The sequence below is a fragment of the Mauremys mutica genome, chromosome 12, assembly GCF_020497125.1.
Source record: "Mauremys mutica isolate MM-2020 ecotype Southern chromosome 12, ASM2049712v1, whole genome shotgun sequence".
NCBI classification, from domain to species: domain Eukaryota; kingdom Metazoa; phylum Chordata; order Testudines; family Geoemydidae; genus Mauremys; species Mauremys mutica.
In genome coordinates this window covers 29,539,545-29,555,003 of record NC_059083.1, presented here as the reverse complement: position 1 = coordinate 29,555,003, position 15,459 = coordinate 29,539,545, and the positions used below count along the sequence as shown (strand labels likewise).

The 15,459-nt window shown below is 58.3% G+C and overlaps 1 protein-coding gene across 1 annotated transcript in view; it reads left to right on the top strand.

Moving 5' to 3' along the window:
- LOC123346665 (butyrophilin subfamily 1 member A1-like) overlaps positions 1 to 13,905 on the top strand; it is a 44,316-nt gene extending 30,411 nt beyond the window's left edge. The window contains exons 8-10 of the mRNA XM_044984139.1: positions 6,912 to 6,917; positions 7,015 to 7,041; positions 13,340 to 13,905. Of these exons, the coding sequence (XP_044840074.1) occupies positions 6,912 to 6,917; positions 7,015 to 7,041; positions 13,340 to 13,905 (599 nt within the window). The remainder of the gene's footprint in view (positions 1 to 6,911; positions 6,918 to 7,014; positions 7,042 to 13,339) is intronic.
- Positions 13,906 to 15,459: the final 1,554 nt, after the last annotated feature.

The following is a 15,459-nucleotide window of genomic DNA, read 5'->3' as shown; positions in this document are numbered from 1 at the left end:
GCCCTCTGGAGCAGGGGCTGAGCCACAATACAACTAGTTCAGAATTCAGGCCCTCTGGTGCAGGGGCGGAGCAACAAACAGTTAGGTTAGGGAGGCTCAGGCCCTCTGGTGCAGGGGCTGATCACTGGGGTGAGGGGGAAAGACTGCCATCCGCGAGTTGGGTGGCAGGGGGGGGATGCAGGCCCACCCACTCCACTGTGTCCCAGCCCGGGGCCCTACGCAGCGGCTACCACCGCTGACGGTCAGTGGGGATCCTGACCGTAACACACGGACATGGGCGTTGGTTGATCTGCAGCCTGACTAGGGTCGGCTGACCCCGGGCCACTTCCAATTCCCCCCTCTGGGCCTACCTGGTCCGTGGTGTCCGCTCCCAGGAAGTCCAACAGCTTGGGCTCCTCGCAGCCCGGGCTGGGGGGTAGATCCGGCAGTTCCTCGGGGAAGTCCGGCCAGTTCTGCTCCGGGGGTTCCTCGGGGTAACAACAAGGGAGAGGGGAAGTCTCCAGCGGTTCCTCCTCGTAGACGGCACGGGGAAGCTCCGGCGGGTCCTCCCAGTAGCGAGCGAGGGGAAGCTCTGGCCAGTCCGGGCAACTGCTCTGGGCCCCAGCGGCTTCCCAGTTCCGAGTCCTCTCGGGCAGGTCTGCTCCCGATGGTGGCTGGGCTCTGACTGAGCTCTGGTGGCCGGCTGTTATGCTTCCGGGTCACCGCCTGACCCTCTGAGGGGTGGGCTCACTGCTCTGTAGTCCCGCCCCTTCCGGTGTCCGGGGCTCAACCCTCCCCGGGGAGGAGGGGAGCCAGACAGGCCTGCTACACTCCCCCCCCGCGAAGTCTGGCTCCCACTTGTTGGGGCCAGATCTTTCCATTTCCCCAAGGCAGGATAGGAAGTTGTCGTTGGCATGGTCCTTACCTGCCCGATGCTGAATGGTAAAGGCATAGGGTTGCAAGGCCAAGTACCAGCGCATGAGACGGGGGTTGTTATTCTTCATGCGCATTAACCACTGGAGGGGCGCATGGTCCGTGACGAGGGTGAATGGGGCACCCAGAAGGAAAAACTGGAGGGCGTCATAGGCCCATTTCACTGCTAGGGCTTCCTTTTTGATCACGGCATAATTCCACTCGCGGGGGAATAGTTTCCGGCTGAGGTACAGTACCGGGTGGTCTCCTCCGTCTACCTCCTGGGACAGGACTGCCCCTATGCCTGTCTCTGACGCGTCCGTTTGGAGGATGAACCGCTTGTTGAAATCCGGGCTATACAAGACCGGTTCCTGACACAGGCAGCCCTGGAGCGTCCTGAAGGCAGTTTCGCATTCAGGGGTCCACCGCACTTGTCGGGGGCTATTCTTGGTTAGCAGCTCGGTTAGGGGTGCGGCGATAGATGCAAACTGCGGGATAAACCACCGGTAATACCCCACTAGGCCCAGGAATTGCCGCACCTGGCGTTTCGTCGTTGGTGTTGGACACTCCGTGAGGGCTTGTACCTTTCCCACAAGGGGTTTTATTCGTCCTCCTCCCACGGTATAGCCGAGGTAGGTGGTCTCCTGCCAAGCTATCCGGCATTTCTTGGGGTTGGCTGTCAACCCCGCCTCCTGCAAGGTCCTTAGGACCGCAGCGACCCGGTTTAGGTGATCCTCCCAGTGGCGGCTGTAAATCACTACGTCGTCCAGATAGGCGGCCGCATAATCCTGGTGTGGCCGTAGTAGATGATCCATTAGCCGCTGGAAGGTCGCCGGGGTGCCATGGAGACCGAAAGGCATTCGGGTGAACTGATAAAGTCCCGATGGAGTGGCAAAGGCGGTCTTCTCTTTGGAACCCTCGTCGAGCAGGATCTGCCAATAGCCTTTGCTGAGATCCAGGGAAGTAATAAACTGAGCTTCCCCAAGGTGGCCCAGGAGCTTGTCCACCCTGGGCATCAGATAGGCGTCAAAGCGAGAGATGGCATTTACCTGCCGGAAAGCTATACAGAACTGGCGGGTGCCATCCAGTTTGGGCACCAGAACCATCGGACTGCGCCACTCGCTTCGGGATGGTTTGATAACCTCCAGGGCCAACATGGCCTGGACCTCCTCCTCGACCTCCTGGCGCATCCCATACAGTAAGGGCCGGGTGGTTTCTCGTATTGTCTTTCCTGGCTCGGTCTGGATCGCATGACAGGCCAGGGTCGTGTAGCCCGGTACCGCCGTAAAGGTCTTCCTGAAGGCCCGCAGGAGACATTTGGCCTGCTTACGCTGTTCCTCCGTGAGCGAGTTGCCCAGTGGGGGCTCCTCTGAGTCCCCCGTCTGGGTCGCATCGGGGCCCAGTTCCGGTTCGGGCGGATAAGGGTTGATTAGCAGACCCTCCCGGTCGCGCCAAGGCTTTAACAGATTGACGTGGTATAGCTGGATCTTCTTTCGTCGATCTGGCTGGTGAACCTCATAGGTAACAGGTCCCACTTTTCGAGTTACTTCATAAGGCCCCTGCCAGCGGGCCAATAGCTTTGACTCACTGGAAGGCAGGAGCAGTAGGACCCGATCCCCGCGAGCAAATTCCCATGCCTGCGCATCCTGGTTGTAGTTTCGTCCTTGCCTCTCTTGGGCTATCCTGAAGTTCTTCCGTGCCAGGGTCCCTGCTTGAGTGAGGTACTCTCGCAACTGGAGGACGTACCGGAGGAGGCCCTGGGTTGGGGAGGCCGACTGTTCCCAGGTCTCCCGCATTAAGTCCAGGAGGCCCCGTGGCCTCCGCCCATACAACAATTCAAATGGGGAGAACTTTGTTGATGCCTGGGGAACCTCCCAGACGGCCAGCAACAGGGGTGGTAGGAACTGATCCCAGTGGCGCAGCTCCCCTGGGGGGAATTTCTTCAGCATGTCCTTGAGGGTGCGGTTAAACCGCTCCACCAACCCATCGGTTTGCGTATGGTATACGGAGGTGTTGAACTGTTTCACCCCCAGGAGCTTGCAGACCTGTTTGAGTAGCCGGGACGTAAAATTAGTACCTTGGTCAGTTAGGATTTCCTTGGGCAACCCTACGCGGGCAAAAATCTTTACCAACTCCCCAGCAATAGTCCGGGCCATGATGCTCCACAAGGGGATAGCCTCTGGGAAGCAGGAGGCATAGTCCACGAGGACTAAGATGTATTGGAAGCCGGCCGCGCTTCTGGGGAGTGGCCCCACTAGGTCCATGGCGACCCGTTCGAACGGGGTCTCGACCATGGGGACTAAGGGCACCTTGGGTACCCGAGGCGGAGTGGCCAGTTGACACTCCGGGCAGGAGTTGCAGTACCGCTTCACGTCTTGGTGGAGTCCGGGCCAAAAGAACCGCGCCAGGATTCGGGCGAGGGTCTTCTCATGCCCTAGATGTCCAGCAGCTGGCACGTCATGGGCCAATCTCATCACAGCCCGTCGGTGACAGCGGGGTACCAGCAACTGCGTTTGCGGTTCCCATGTGTGGGGGTCTCGGTCGACCTGGTACAGTCTGTCCCGGTGTAGTTCGAAATGGGGCCACTGTGTGGCCCAATGAGGATCGATCACAGACCCATCTACTACCGCGAGTTGCTCGTAGGCCCGGCTAAGAGTAGGGTCCGCGCGCTGGTCGCGGCAGAAGTCAGTGTCGAAGCGGGGTTTGGCTAGGGCCTCTCCCTGCGGTCCACTGGCTTCCTGGCCTCCTGCTTCGTTCTCCTCGACGTCCTTCTCAGCCTCTGGTGGAGGTTCCTGGGGTTCGGCCTCTAATGCCGGTGTTGACCGAAGGACCTCCTCAAAGGTGGGCCAATCCCGCCCCAGGATCACGGGGTACGCCAGGCGGGGAGCCAAGCCGACTACTAACTGTCGGGTGATGCCATCCACCGTTAGCTGGACTCGAGCGCTCGGGTAGGGCCAGACGTCCCCATGAATACACTGCAAACGGATTGGCTTCAAACGGGGGTCAACCGGGGGTCCCAGAGCCTGGCGAACCAACGTGTGGCTGCACCCAGAGTCAATCAAGGCCTGCGTGGCTTGGTCCTCAACCATCACCGGGACCGTGAGTATGGGGACCTGTGGTAGTCGGGCCCGGCCGTCCCCTGCGTAGACCTGCCCAAAGCTACAGTCCATTTTGGGGCAGTCCCATTGTAGGTGTCCTGCCTTCCTGCATCCAAAGCAGGGACCGAGCTCGGGGCACCTGCTCCGAGGGAGGGCTGCTCAGGTACTTCGGGGCTCCCTGATTGAAGGCCGGGGTTGCCAGCCAGGGAGCTGCGTCCAAGCGCTGGGTCTGGGACCCCGGCCGGGAGTCTGATCCGTGGCCCGGATATCGCGGGCTGGGCAGGTTGGTTGCCTTCTTCTCACTATGGGGGTGTTCGGGCCCAAAGGTAGGTGGCCGGAAGGTCGGCCCTATGGAGGCTTCCGCGGCCAGGAAGCCTTCCATTAACGAGACGGCATCAGCCAGGGTCGCCGGCTGGTGGCGGAGTACCCAGGCCCTTCCCCGGGCAGGCAGGGTATGGACAAATTGCTCCAAGACAACCTGTTCGGTTACCTCCTCTGCTGTCCTGGCTTCTGGCTGTAGCCACCGGCGACAGGCCTCCTTCAAGGTCTGGGCCACCATCTGGGGACGGGCGCCTGCAGGGTAGGTCTGGCGCCGGAACCGCTGTCTAAAGGTCTCTGGACTGACTCCAAAGCGTCCAGGACCGCAGCTTTCACTCGGTCATAGTCCCTGGCCTCTTCCGTCGCCAGTCCGCGGTAGGCCGCTTGGGCCGTCCCGGTCAAATACGGGGCCAAAAGAGTGGCCCATTGGTCTCGGGCCCACCCCACGACAAGGGCCACATGCTTAAAAGTGACCAAAAAGGCCTCGGGGTCATCGTCCGGGCCCATCTTGGTCAGGCACAGGGGGGCAGCCAAACGTGGGCCCCCCCCAGTACCCTCACCCGCTGGCCAGTCAGCGGGGCAGGGTGCGGTGCCCATGAGATGCTGCAGCTGGCTCCCTAGCTGCTGTACTAGCTGCTGCTGCTGCTCCAGCTGAGCCACATGCTGCTGCTGCTGCTGCTGTTATTGGAGATGAGCAGCATCTCGTTGCTGCTGCTGTCAAGGTGGGCGGCATACTGCTGCTGCTGCTGCAGCTGGGCCGCCTGCTGCCGCTCCTGGCTCTCCGCCAGCAGCTGGAACAGCCGCTCCATATCCATACTCCTGGCTAGGAAGGGAGTGAACCACCCGCCTACCGGCCCCTTTTCACAGGGGCAAGGGTTCAAGTCCCTGGTCAGGTGCCACTTGTAAACGTGTGTGTCCGGGGCTCAACCCTCCCTGGGGAGGAGGGGAGCCACACCGGCCTGCTGCTCTTAGTCGCGTCCCGTCCCAACTCTTCAAAGCTGAGCAACAGTTCACACAGTCACTTACGGCTTAGGCCTGCTGCTGCAAGGCTGAGCAACAAAGAGTTAGTATAGAAGCCCAGGCCCTGGATCTGGGCGGGGCAACAACAGTCAGAGCTCAGTCCCTTGGTTGCAGGGGCTGAGCAACAGTAGAAACAGTTCAAGGAGCTCAGGGCCCTCTGGTGCAGGGGCAGAGCAACAACAGAAATAGTTCTGGAAAGGCCCAGGCCCTTTGGTGCAGGGGCTGGGCAACAACACAAATAGTGCAAAAGGCCCAGGCCCTTTGGTGCAGCGGCTGGGCAACAACAGTCCGGGCTTAGGCCCCCTGGTGCAGGGGCTGAGCACTGGGGTGAGGGGGGAAGACTGCCACCCGCGAGTGGGGTGGCAGGGGGGACGCAGGCCCACCCACTCCACTGCATCCCGGCCCGAGGCCCTAGGCAGCGGCTACCACCGCTGACGGTCAGTCCAACAGCCTGGGCTCCTCGCAGCCCGGACTGTGGGGTAGATCTGGCAGTTCCTCGGGGAAGTCCGGCCATTTCTGCTCCGGGGGTTCCTCGGTGTAACAGCAAGGGAGAGGTGAAGTCTCCGGCAGTTCCTCCTCGTAGGTAGCACGGGGAAGCTTCGGCGGGTCCTCCCAGTAGCGAGCGAGGGGAAGCTCTGGCCAGTCCGGGCAACTGCTCTGGGCCCCAGCGGCTTCCCAGTCCCGAGTCCTCTCGGGCAGGTCTGCTCCCGACGGTGGCTGGGCTCTGACTGAGCTCTGGTGGCCGGCTGTTATGCTTCCGGGTCACCGCCTGACCCTCTGAGGGGCGGGCTCACTGCTCTGTAGTCCCGCCCCTTCCAGTGTCCGGGGCTCAACCCTCCCCGGGGAGGAGGGGAGCCACACAGGCCTGCTACAGCCCCATTCTGCCCCCCTGACTCACATGAGTGATCCTCACAGGTGCAGTCCCTGTGATTTCTGGGGGGAGAGTTTGCAGGATCAGGTGTGATAAAGCAGAAGCTCTAACTCAGGGGTGGCCAACCTGTGGCTCTTAAGCCACAAGCGGCTTTTCAGAAGTTAATATGTTTCCCCTTGCATAGACACCAACTCTGGGGCTGGAGCTACAGGCGCCAACTTTCCAATGTGCTGGGGGTGCTCACTGCTCAACCCCTGGCTCTGCCCCAGGCCCTGCCCCCACTCCACCCCTTCCCGCAAGGCCCCCGCTCCTTCCTTCCCCCTTCCCTGAGCCTGCCATGCCCTCACTTCTCCCTCTCCTCCCAGAGTCTCTTGCATGCCACAGGAGGCATGGGGGAGGAAGGGAAGGTGCTGATCAGCCGGGCTGCTGGCAGGTGGGGGGAGCTGATGGGGAGCTGCTGATATATTACTGTGGCTCTTTGGCAATGTACATAAGTAAATTCTGGCTCCTTCTCAGGTGCAGGTTGGCCACCCCTGCCCTAACTACTGATTGGGAGCCTAATGCTGGTGTCCTTACTCAGGCAAAATTCCCTCTGAAGCCAATGTAACTTGGATTTAGAACTGGGCACTTATGTAATTGAGAATCTCTCCTATTGATTCATTTATGTTTTTTTTCCCTTTTCTCCCCTCTCGTTCCCATGGATCCTCTGGAAGAACTGGGTAAGCTCCGTTTCTGGTTTGTGGAGTTTGTTTTTCACAGTGTGTGACTTGTCGAGTCTGTATTTCGAGTCTAAATTCTCATGTCTGATTATTTCAGGACTCACCAGAGCCCAAAGCTACGCAGGTAACTGATGCTGATACTGCTTCAGTCACTCTCAGTTCCATTCCCCTGGGGTGTTCAGTCCCTCCTCAGTCCTCTTACAGCTCTCACAATAACTAAGGGGTCGGGCAAAATGTCATTGTCTGTGTGAAAATCTGAGGGTTTGGTTATTCACACTCCTGCTAAGGTACCTGCTGTTGAGGGGGAGCCGGGGCAAACAGACAATTGTTTTCCTGCTCTCTGATTCATAGATTCATAGAATATTAGGGTTGGAAGAGACCTCAGGAGGTATCTAGTCCAACCCCCTGCTAAAGGGGAGGACCAATCCCCAAATGGCCCCCACAAGGATTGAACTCACAACCCTGGGTTTAGCAGGCCAATGGGCGATGGGTCAGGAACGGGGCCGCAATTGGGGCCAGAAGTTGGGGGCCATGGCTGGGAGTGGACCTGCAGTTGGGGCCAGGAGCTGAGGGTTTCAGCCAGGGGCGAACCATGTTTGGGGCTGGGGCTGCAGCTGGGTTCTCAGCCGGAAGAACCAGCCACCGACTCAGCAGGGCCGGGAGTTGGTGGCTGAGGTCAGGGCCGGAGATGCAGCTGGGGCTGAGGGTGGGGCCGGAGTGGAGCTGGGGGCAGAGCAGGGCTGGGTGACATTCCCTTCCCGCCACCCATGGGGGCTGGTCCAGGCCCTGTCAGGCCCCCCAAATGTTCCTCCACACCCTCTAGTGGGGCACAACCCACAGTTTGGGGAGCACTGCTCTAGGAGCCCCTTCCAGGCTCCTTGCTCTGGTGAGCTCTCCTGGGAGCTCCTCTCCTCAGCAGCTTCCTGTCCCTGGGAACCCTTCAGCTGAGCCCTGGTTACCCTTTATCAGCCTCATTAGCTGTTTTGCTGCCGACTAGCCACCTAGGGATTTAATTACTTCCAGGTTGGTCTGGGTTGTCTCATTCTCCCTTACAGGAGCCTGTCACAGGTAATCTGGTCCCTGACTCCCCTAAAAGGGACCAGCCCTCGTGATACATTTCCCCCCACCCCCAGAGCCAACCTGTATTCAAAGGGAGGCTTGACCATGGCTGACACTTGGTTATGTTCTGCTAGAAAAGTTTCAAACTCCAGGGAAGTAAATTGGCCGCTTCCAGGAGCTGCACAGACCTAGGGCAGGGAGGAAGCCTGCCTTAGCCCAGAGCCCCTGCTGCGCCACCGACCAGACTTTTAATGTCCCAGTCGGCGGTGCCAACTGGAGCGACCAGGGTCCCTTTTCGACCAGGCGTTCCAATGGAAAAACAGACACCTGGCAATCCTATGGACAGGTGCTAACCCTAGGTCCTGTCCACACGGCCCAGTAACACCCTGCTGAGCCAGGTTCAGGCAGCCACATGCCAGCTCAGGCTCCTGGCAGGTACGCTGAGCTGCCAGCTGCCATGGTCACTAACAGTGTTAACTCTGTCATGTGCCACTCACCAGGCTTAGAGCCCCTTGGACCCAGCCCCAGGAACTGCTGTAACCTAGAACCATAGCAATGCAGGGCTGGAAGGGACCTTGAGAGGTCACCTAGTCCAGCCCCCCCTGGGGTAGATCAGGGACTAGACAATCCCTGGCAGGGATTTGTCCAACCTGTTCTTACAAACCTCCAGTGACAGGGATCCCACAACCTCCCTTGGAGCCGGGGCCAGAGCTTCACTGCCCTGAGAATTAGAAAGTGTTTCCTCCTCTCCAGCCTCAACCTCCCTTGCTGCAGATTGTGCCCATTGATCCTTGGGCAGACCCTTGCTCTGCCCGCTGGGGGCACTGGCTGTGTCACCAAGCCTGAGCATCGCTGGTATCACACTGAATGGCTGGTGGCACTGGGCTGGCTCAAGGGGGCAGTGAGGGCAGCTGGGGCCTTTCACTTCCCAGTCACCGATCCCAGCCCAGGCTCAGAGTCCAGTTCCCAGCGGACAGGAGCTCACGTTGTAACTCGCTTTAACGGCAGCCTCACCAGCCATCTCTGGAGGGAGGCCAAGGCCAGACCTGGCTAAAGGGACGATTCCTCCCCAGGGAGAGGCTCCGGCAGATGTCAGGGCTGAGCCATGTTGGCAGGACAGTGGGGGACTCACACGGCCTCTGTCTCCTTATACCCTCAATACACAGAGCTCCAGCAGCCGGGGTGTAAAACCCAATTCGTATCCCCAGCACTGAGCTCACAGACACTGCCCGAAGGGTCCTCTCCTCCTGGGGTTCGGGAGTGAGTAAGGGGCACTGGAAGAGGGGGGCCAGGGGGCCATGACCCCATCACTTTTACCAATGGGAGGGCTATTCCCTCCCACTTTTTACCAGCTGTAAGGGTGAGCGACGCTGGGGGAGGGGCCGAGAGGAAAGACCAGGGGGTCAGGGTGTTGGGGAAGAGGTGGGGTGAAGGCAGGGGCTCAGGAAGAAGGGGCAGTGTGAGAGCAAGGGTTCAGGGGTGTGGGGACAGGAGCTCAGGGAGAAGGGCTGGCACGAGTGGGTGACCCCTCTACTTTGAGGGAGCTTCCCTCACTCCTGGGGAGAGCACCATCCTGGATCCTGATCCACGGGCACATCTGTGTATTTGCCGGGTGCACAGAGCTCTCTGTGTGGAGACTCTTTCACGCTCACCCAGGAACCTGTGCTGGGAGGCCCCACTGCCCAGGAGGCCGAGGGATCTCGCTCCCCTGCCCTGGGGGTGAAGGGAGGGGCCCTGGGGCTGCTGTTCCCCATCCCAGGAAGGGGGTGAAGGGGATGTGGACACAGACAATGTCCCCTCTTGCACTGTGAGGGGCAGACCTGGCTCCACCCTGGGCTTCAGAGCCTGAGCTCCAGCCAGAACCTGAAAATCTATGTGGCTATTTTTAATTCCAAAGAGGGAGCCCCGTAAGCCTGAATGTGTCCACCCTGTTCCAAGACTCGCTGCTGCAGGCTGTGTAGAAGGACCCAAAGTGTCTCCAGAGTCTGGGTGTGAAAGTTCCCAGCGTGTCTGTCCCAGGGCTGGTTAATGAGAGCGAGGGGGGTGGCTGGCACAGTCGTTAGATGGAGACACCTGAGCTCCTGGGGCTCTGAGACGGTCTCTGTGACTGTTATCCGCTCTGGGAGATGCCCAGGTGCAGCTGCAGAGGATCTGGCCACTAGCAGTGTCCATGGGACAAATGGCTCTGGGCAGAGAGTTCAGGCTGGAGCCAAGTCTCCATTTCTAGCCTGATTTGTGGGGGTGAGATCAGGGGCCCAGGGGGCATTTGTCTGCAAAGGGGAAATTAAACAGCAGCTCTGGAGTGTTTCATAGCTGATGTCCTGAGCCTGGCCTGCCTGTAACTGCGTTTCTGGGGGTGTTGACAGTCTCTCATTGCAAGTCACTGGGATTGGGGCTCCTACGTTGCTCAGACAGGTTTGCAGTGGAACTGGGTAAAATGTTTTGGACAAATAGTTTATTTGCTGCAAAATTATATTTCGGGTCAAGAGAAACTATTCGTGAATCCATGTCGGGTTTGCTGACTAGTTTCAATTAAGAGAAAAAGGTGCTGCCTCTTCCCTTGTACCTTTTAGCCCAGTGGCTGGGCCCTCAGCTGGGAGCCCCAGGTTCAATCCATGAGATGCCATGAGAGCTCGACCCGCTGGGCTCCAGGTGTCTCATGACGTCCTCCTGTGTCTGAACACTGCCATGGGCACTGGGCCGGAGCATGGGGGTGAGAATGACTCTGCAGCCCAGTGGGTCAGGCCCCCACCTGGGAGCCCAGAGTCCAGCTCCCCTGCTCCAGTGACCCTGTAATTATTGATCCATAACCCCAGTGAGGGGAGGGGTTACGGCCCCTGGCACAGCAGTGTCTCAGGCCATGTCTGCCGGGGTTTCCTTGCACTGATGTAGCTGCACCGGTGCAAACCCCTAGTGCAGACATGCTGTCAGGGCCGGCTCCAGGCACCAGCCTACCAAGCATGTGCTTGGGGCGGCACCTTGGGAGGGGGCGGCGATCGGGGTTTGTTTTTGTTGTTTTTGGTTTGGCCAGGCGGCGCTGGGGGGCGGGGGGACTTGGGCAGTGCGACGCGGCGCTCGGGGGGGCGGGGACTTGGGCGGTGAGATGTGGCGCTGGGGGAGGGGACTTGGGCAGTGCGACGCAGCGTGGGGGGGCGGGGACTTGGGGGACACGATGTGGTGTTGGGGGGGCGGGGGCTTGGGCTATGCGATGCGACACGACGCTCAGGGAGGGGCAGGGTGGCGCTCTTTTTTTTTTGCTTGGGGCGGCAAAAATGTTAGAGCCGGCCCTGCGTACTGTGCAGCTGTGAACTGGAACTGGTCCCCAGTGCAGATTCTCCCAGATGGAGGGGGCAGTAAGTGGGGAAATGCCCCCTCCCTCCCCACTGCCCTGGCCTCATTAGCAACAGCCCATTAGTCCACATTTATCGCCCCCCCCCCGAATCTTCCACTGTAATGCCCCCCAAGTGAGCCCAATGCAAATAACTGCCCCCGTGGGGGTGGGGCTCAGCCTGGCGAGGGGAGGGGCTGGCTGTGGGGTTTTCCTGGCTGGAAGGTGGGGCCTGTGGGGCCTGCCAGCATGGAGAGTCCCAGCTGCTCCCCCTGGGGCAGGGCTGCACCCCCAGTGTGTGTGGAGACAGCACCGACCTGTTTTGAGCAAGAAATCAATCAGACGTGGCCCGAAAGCAACAGAAATTCCCTGGGGCCTGCCTCTCCCTCTCCCCTCTCTGGCTCCTGCCCCTCCCTTACCCTTCCCCCACCCCTGTGAGGGACCCTGGACCCTGCGTCTATTCTGACCCCTCACCAACATCCCTCCCGCTCTTCTCACTCCCTTTCTGCTCCCCTGGGCCCCTGCCCCTCTACTCCCACTTTGCTTCCCTGGCACATGCCCCTGCCCTCCACCCATCATCTCTGCCCCACTGGAACAGCCCCTCCCTTCTCCCCCAGCCCTCCTGGCATCTGCCCCTCTCCCCCAAACATCCTCTGCACCCTGGAGCCCATCCATCACTTCACATCCCCTGCTATGTCCTGGCATCCACCTCTCCCCTTTCCCTCCTCTGTGCCACGTCTCCCACCCCTCCCCTCACCCTCCTCTGCTGTCCTGACTTTTGCCCTTCTTACTCCCCTCAGTCCTCCTGACACCTGCCCCTCTCCCCACCCTCTCTGACCCCTGGCACCCGCCCCTTCCCTCATCCCCCTGTGCCCACCCCTCCTCTAGCCCCACTCTGACCCCCTGGCACCTGCCTCTCCCCAATCCCCTCCCCTAACACCTCCCTCTGCCCACCTGCCCTGCCTCTCACCCCTCAATGCCCCCTGGTGCTTCTGCCTCCCCTCCTCTGCCCTCCCTGTGCCTGCCCTTCTGCTCAACCCCCTCAATCCCCTGGCACCTGCCCTTTCCCTCTTCCTGCCCCCCAACACCTGCCCCTCCCCTAGTCCCCTTCCTTCCTGGTGCCCAGCCCCTCACCACCCTCTGCCCCACTGACCCTGCTCTCCTCTCGCCCCTCTGCCACCATCACCCAGGCCACCTTCTCTTTGTCACCCCTGCCCCTCCCCTCCCCCTCTGGCTCCGTGACACCTGCACCCCTCACCACCCCTCCAGTCCCCTGGTGCCAGCTCCTCCTCTGCTCCAAGTCCCAGCTCTACCCTGGCCCCATCTGCCTCCCTGGTGCCTGCTGTTTCCTTTGTCCCCTCTGCAGGGCCGGCTCTAACATTTTTGCCGCCCCAAGCAAAAAAAAAAGAGCGCCCCCCCAACACCGCATTGCGTACCCCAAGTCCCCCCCCAGCACCGCGTCCCACTGCCCAATTCCCCGCCCCCCCCCACGCTGCATCGCACCACCCAAGTCCCCACCCCCCAGCGCCAGGTTGCACCACCCAAGTCCCCGCCCCCAGCACCGCATCGCGCCGCCCAAATCCCCGCCCCCCCAAGCGCCACGTCGCATCGCAGCGCCCAAGTTCCCGCCCCCGCCAGAGTCGCGTCGCACCGCCCAAGTCCCCGCCCCCCTGTGCCGCGTCGCACCACCCAAGTCCCCCCACAAGCGCCGCGTCGCATCACACCGCCCAAGTCCCCGACCCCCGAGGGCTGCGTCACATCGCACCACCCAAGTCCCCGCCCCCCCGAGCGCCGCGTTGCATCGCACCACCCAAGTCCCCACCCCCCCGAGCGCCGCGTCGTATCGTACCACCCAAGTCCCCACCCCCCCACTCCTCCTGCCCTTCCCCTCATTGTCTCCTCACAGGCAGAGGGGCCCTGACTCCCCTCAGGCAACAACCATCCCCCAGTGATTAATGGGGTTGCAGGTTAATTTCCCTTTAATCCCAATGACCAGCCCCGTCCCCCGGCCCTGACTCTGTGACTCTCTCCCCAGTGGACGTGAGTCTGGATCCAGACACGGCAAATCCCTGGCTCCTCCTGTCTGAGGATCGGAAACGTGTGAGACACGGAGACAAACGCCAGGATCTGCCCGACAACCCTGAGAGATTTGATACTTATCCTTGGGTTCTGGGCACTGAGGGGTTCGCGGGTGGGAGGCGTTACTGGGAGGTGGAGGTGGGAGACAAGAGAGGCTGGGAACTGGGGGTTTGTAGGGAATCTGTGAGCAGGAAGGGATGGGCCATAGCCACACCTGGGAATGGATACTGGGCCGTGCGGGTGTGGGATGGGGGATACAAGGCCCTCACCTCCCCCTGGACCCCCCTCCCTGTGAGCATCTGGCCCAGCCGGGTGGGGATTTTCCTGGACTATGAGGTGGGCAAGGTCTCGTTTTACAATGTGACTGACAGGTCCCATCTCTTCACTTTCACTGACACCTTCTCCGGGACGCTCTGCCCTTATTTCTGTCCTGGTCTCAACCCTGGGGGTACAAATGCGGCTCCCCTGATAATCTGCCCGGTCCCAGCTGAGGCCGGAGGGAATCTCGGTCCCTTACAGTGACTCGGCGGCACAGACTGGCCCCTCCCAGCCCTGCTGCTCTTCCCGCTCCCAGTGGCGGGGGCCAGTTACTGCAGCAACTGGACATTTTGTGCTGACTGGACGCTGCCAGTTTCCCTTTTCAACTGGAGGTTCCAGTCAGAAACCGGACACCTGGGAACCCCCAGCCCCCACCTTTCCCCATCCCCCACCCCAGGGGTAGCAGATGGTGGGGAATGGGGGATATTTACCCCTGTCAGAATTTTCTGTCCCTGTGAAATCTCAATGTAAATATGAAAGAAAAAAGATTATTTTAATTTAGAAAATATTATTGTAACAAGGTGGAAATACAAGAATATTTTAATTTACATTTCAACAGTATTTCAAAAACAAGCATCTAAATATATTTGTAGAAATGGAATTATTTACATTTTTTTATCTTTCCCTCAAATCTATAGTGAAGTTTAACTTCTCTAAATAACGTCATTTGTATTTCAACTGTGGAATTTCAAGAAATCCAAAATATTTATCTTAACAACTATTAAATTGTCTGACTGGGATGTTCAGTGACAATGTACATGTGTTATAAACATCACAACTACACACATGTGCAGCTGCTCTCTCTGTTCCCCCCACCACCACCCCCTTTATTGTCTTGACTGGTTCTCTCTGGAAGGCAGGGCACATGCACCCACCTCCTGCTCTTCATCTTTGAAAATTAATAGTTGAAAAAATGATAGAATTAATTAAGCAATATATTTAAGTTAACTCAAACAAGATTATAAAATAATCTTTGAACTTCTGTCAGCATTAATTCATGTGATTTTTAACTTTCTAGCTACATATAATAGGTAATCAAGATATGACCCTTCCTTTCTTTTTCTCACTTCAATTAACAAAACACGGTCCCCAACCTCAAATGCTCTCTTCCTATCGATAGAAATCTCTTCTACATTCTCCATTTTTTAGTTTATTTTTCTTTAGACATATTATTTGCAGGCAATGTACTGTCACTGTGCACTATTGATTTCAATGTACTGCCAGGCTCTTCATGTTCTTGGTTATAAGGACACAACAAATGTATTCCTTTACTCAATCATCACAAATTAACTTAATTGTATTAAAGATGCCGGCACTTAATGACACATGAAATTTGGTGAAAATTTTTGGCAAACTTTTCTTTTTTACCATAAATCAGTTGAAAGGGTGATATTTTTGTTGTCATGTGAGGTTTAGAGTACAAAGAAAATAAAGTTTCTCCAGGAAATTCATCACAATTCCTCTGGGTTCTGTCCACCACCTTCTCTAATGCTCTGTAAAAATAGTGACTGATTGATCTAATTCCTTGAAATTAGCTGTTGAACCTAATTTCTTGAAGAGATAGCTAAGCAGAGTCTGAGGGGATGCACATCACATGTCATTGCTAGGACTCCTTTTTATTTTAAACTTGATGCGTTATGAATATTTTCAATGTAATAATTCAGTTTTGAAGATTTATTCACAATATGCCATTCATGGCAGAGTGCCCTAAACGTACCTTGATTACAGTGGTCTACAATTTTTGAGAAGTCGTCCGCT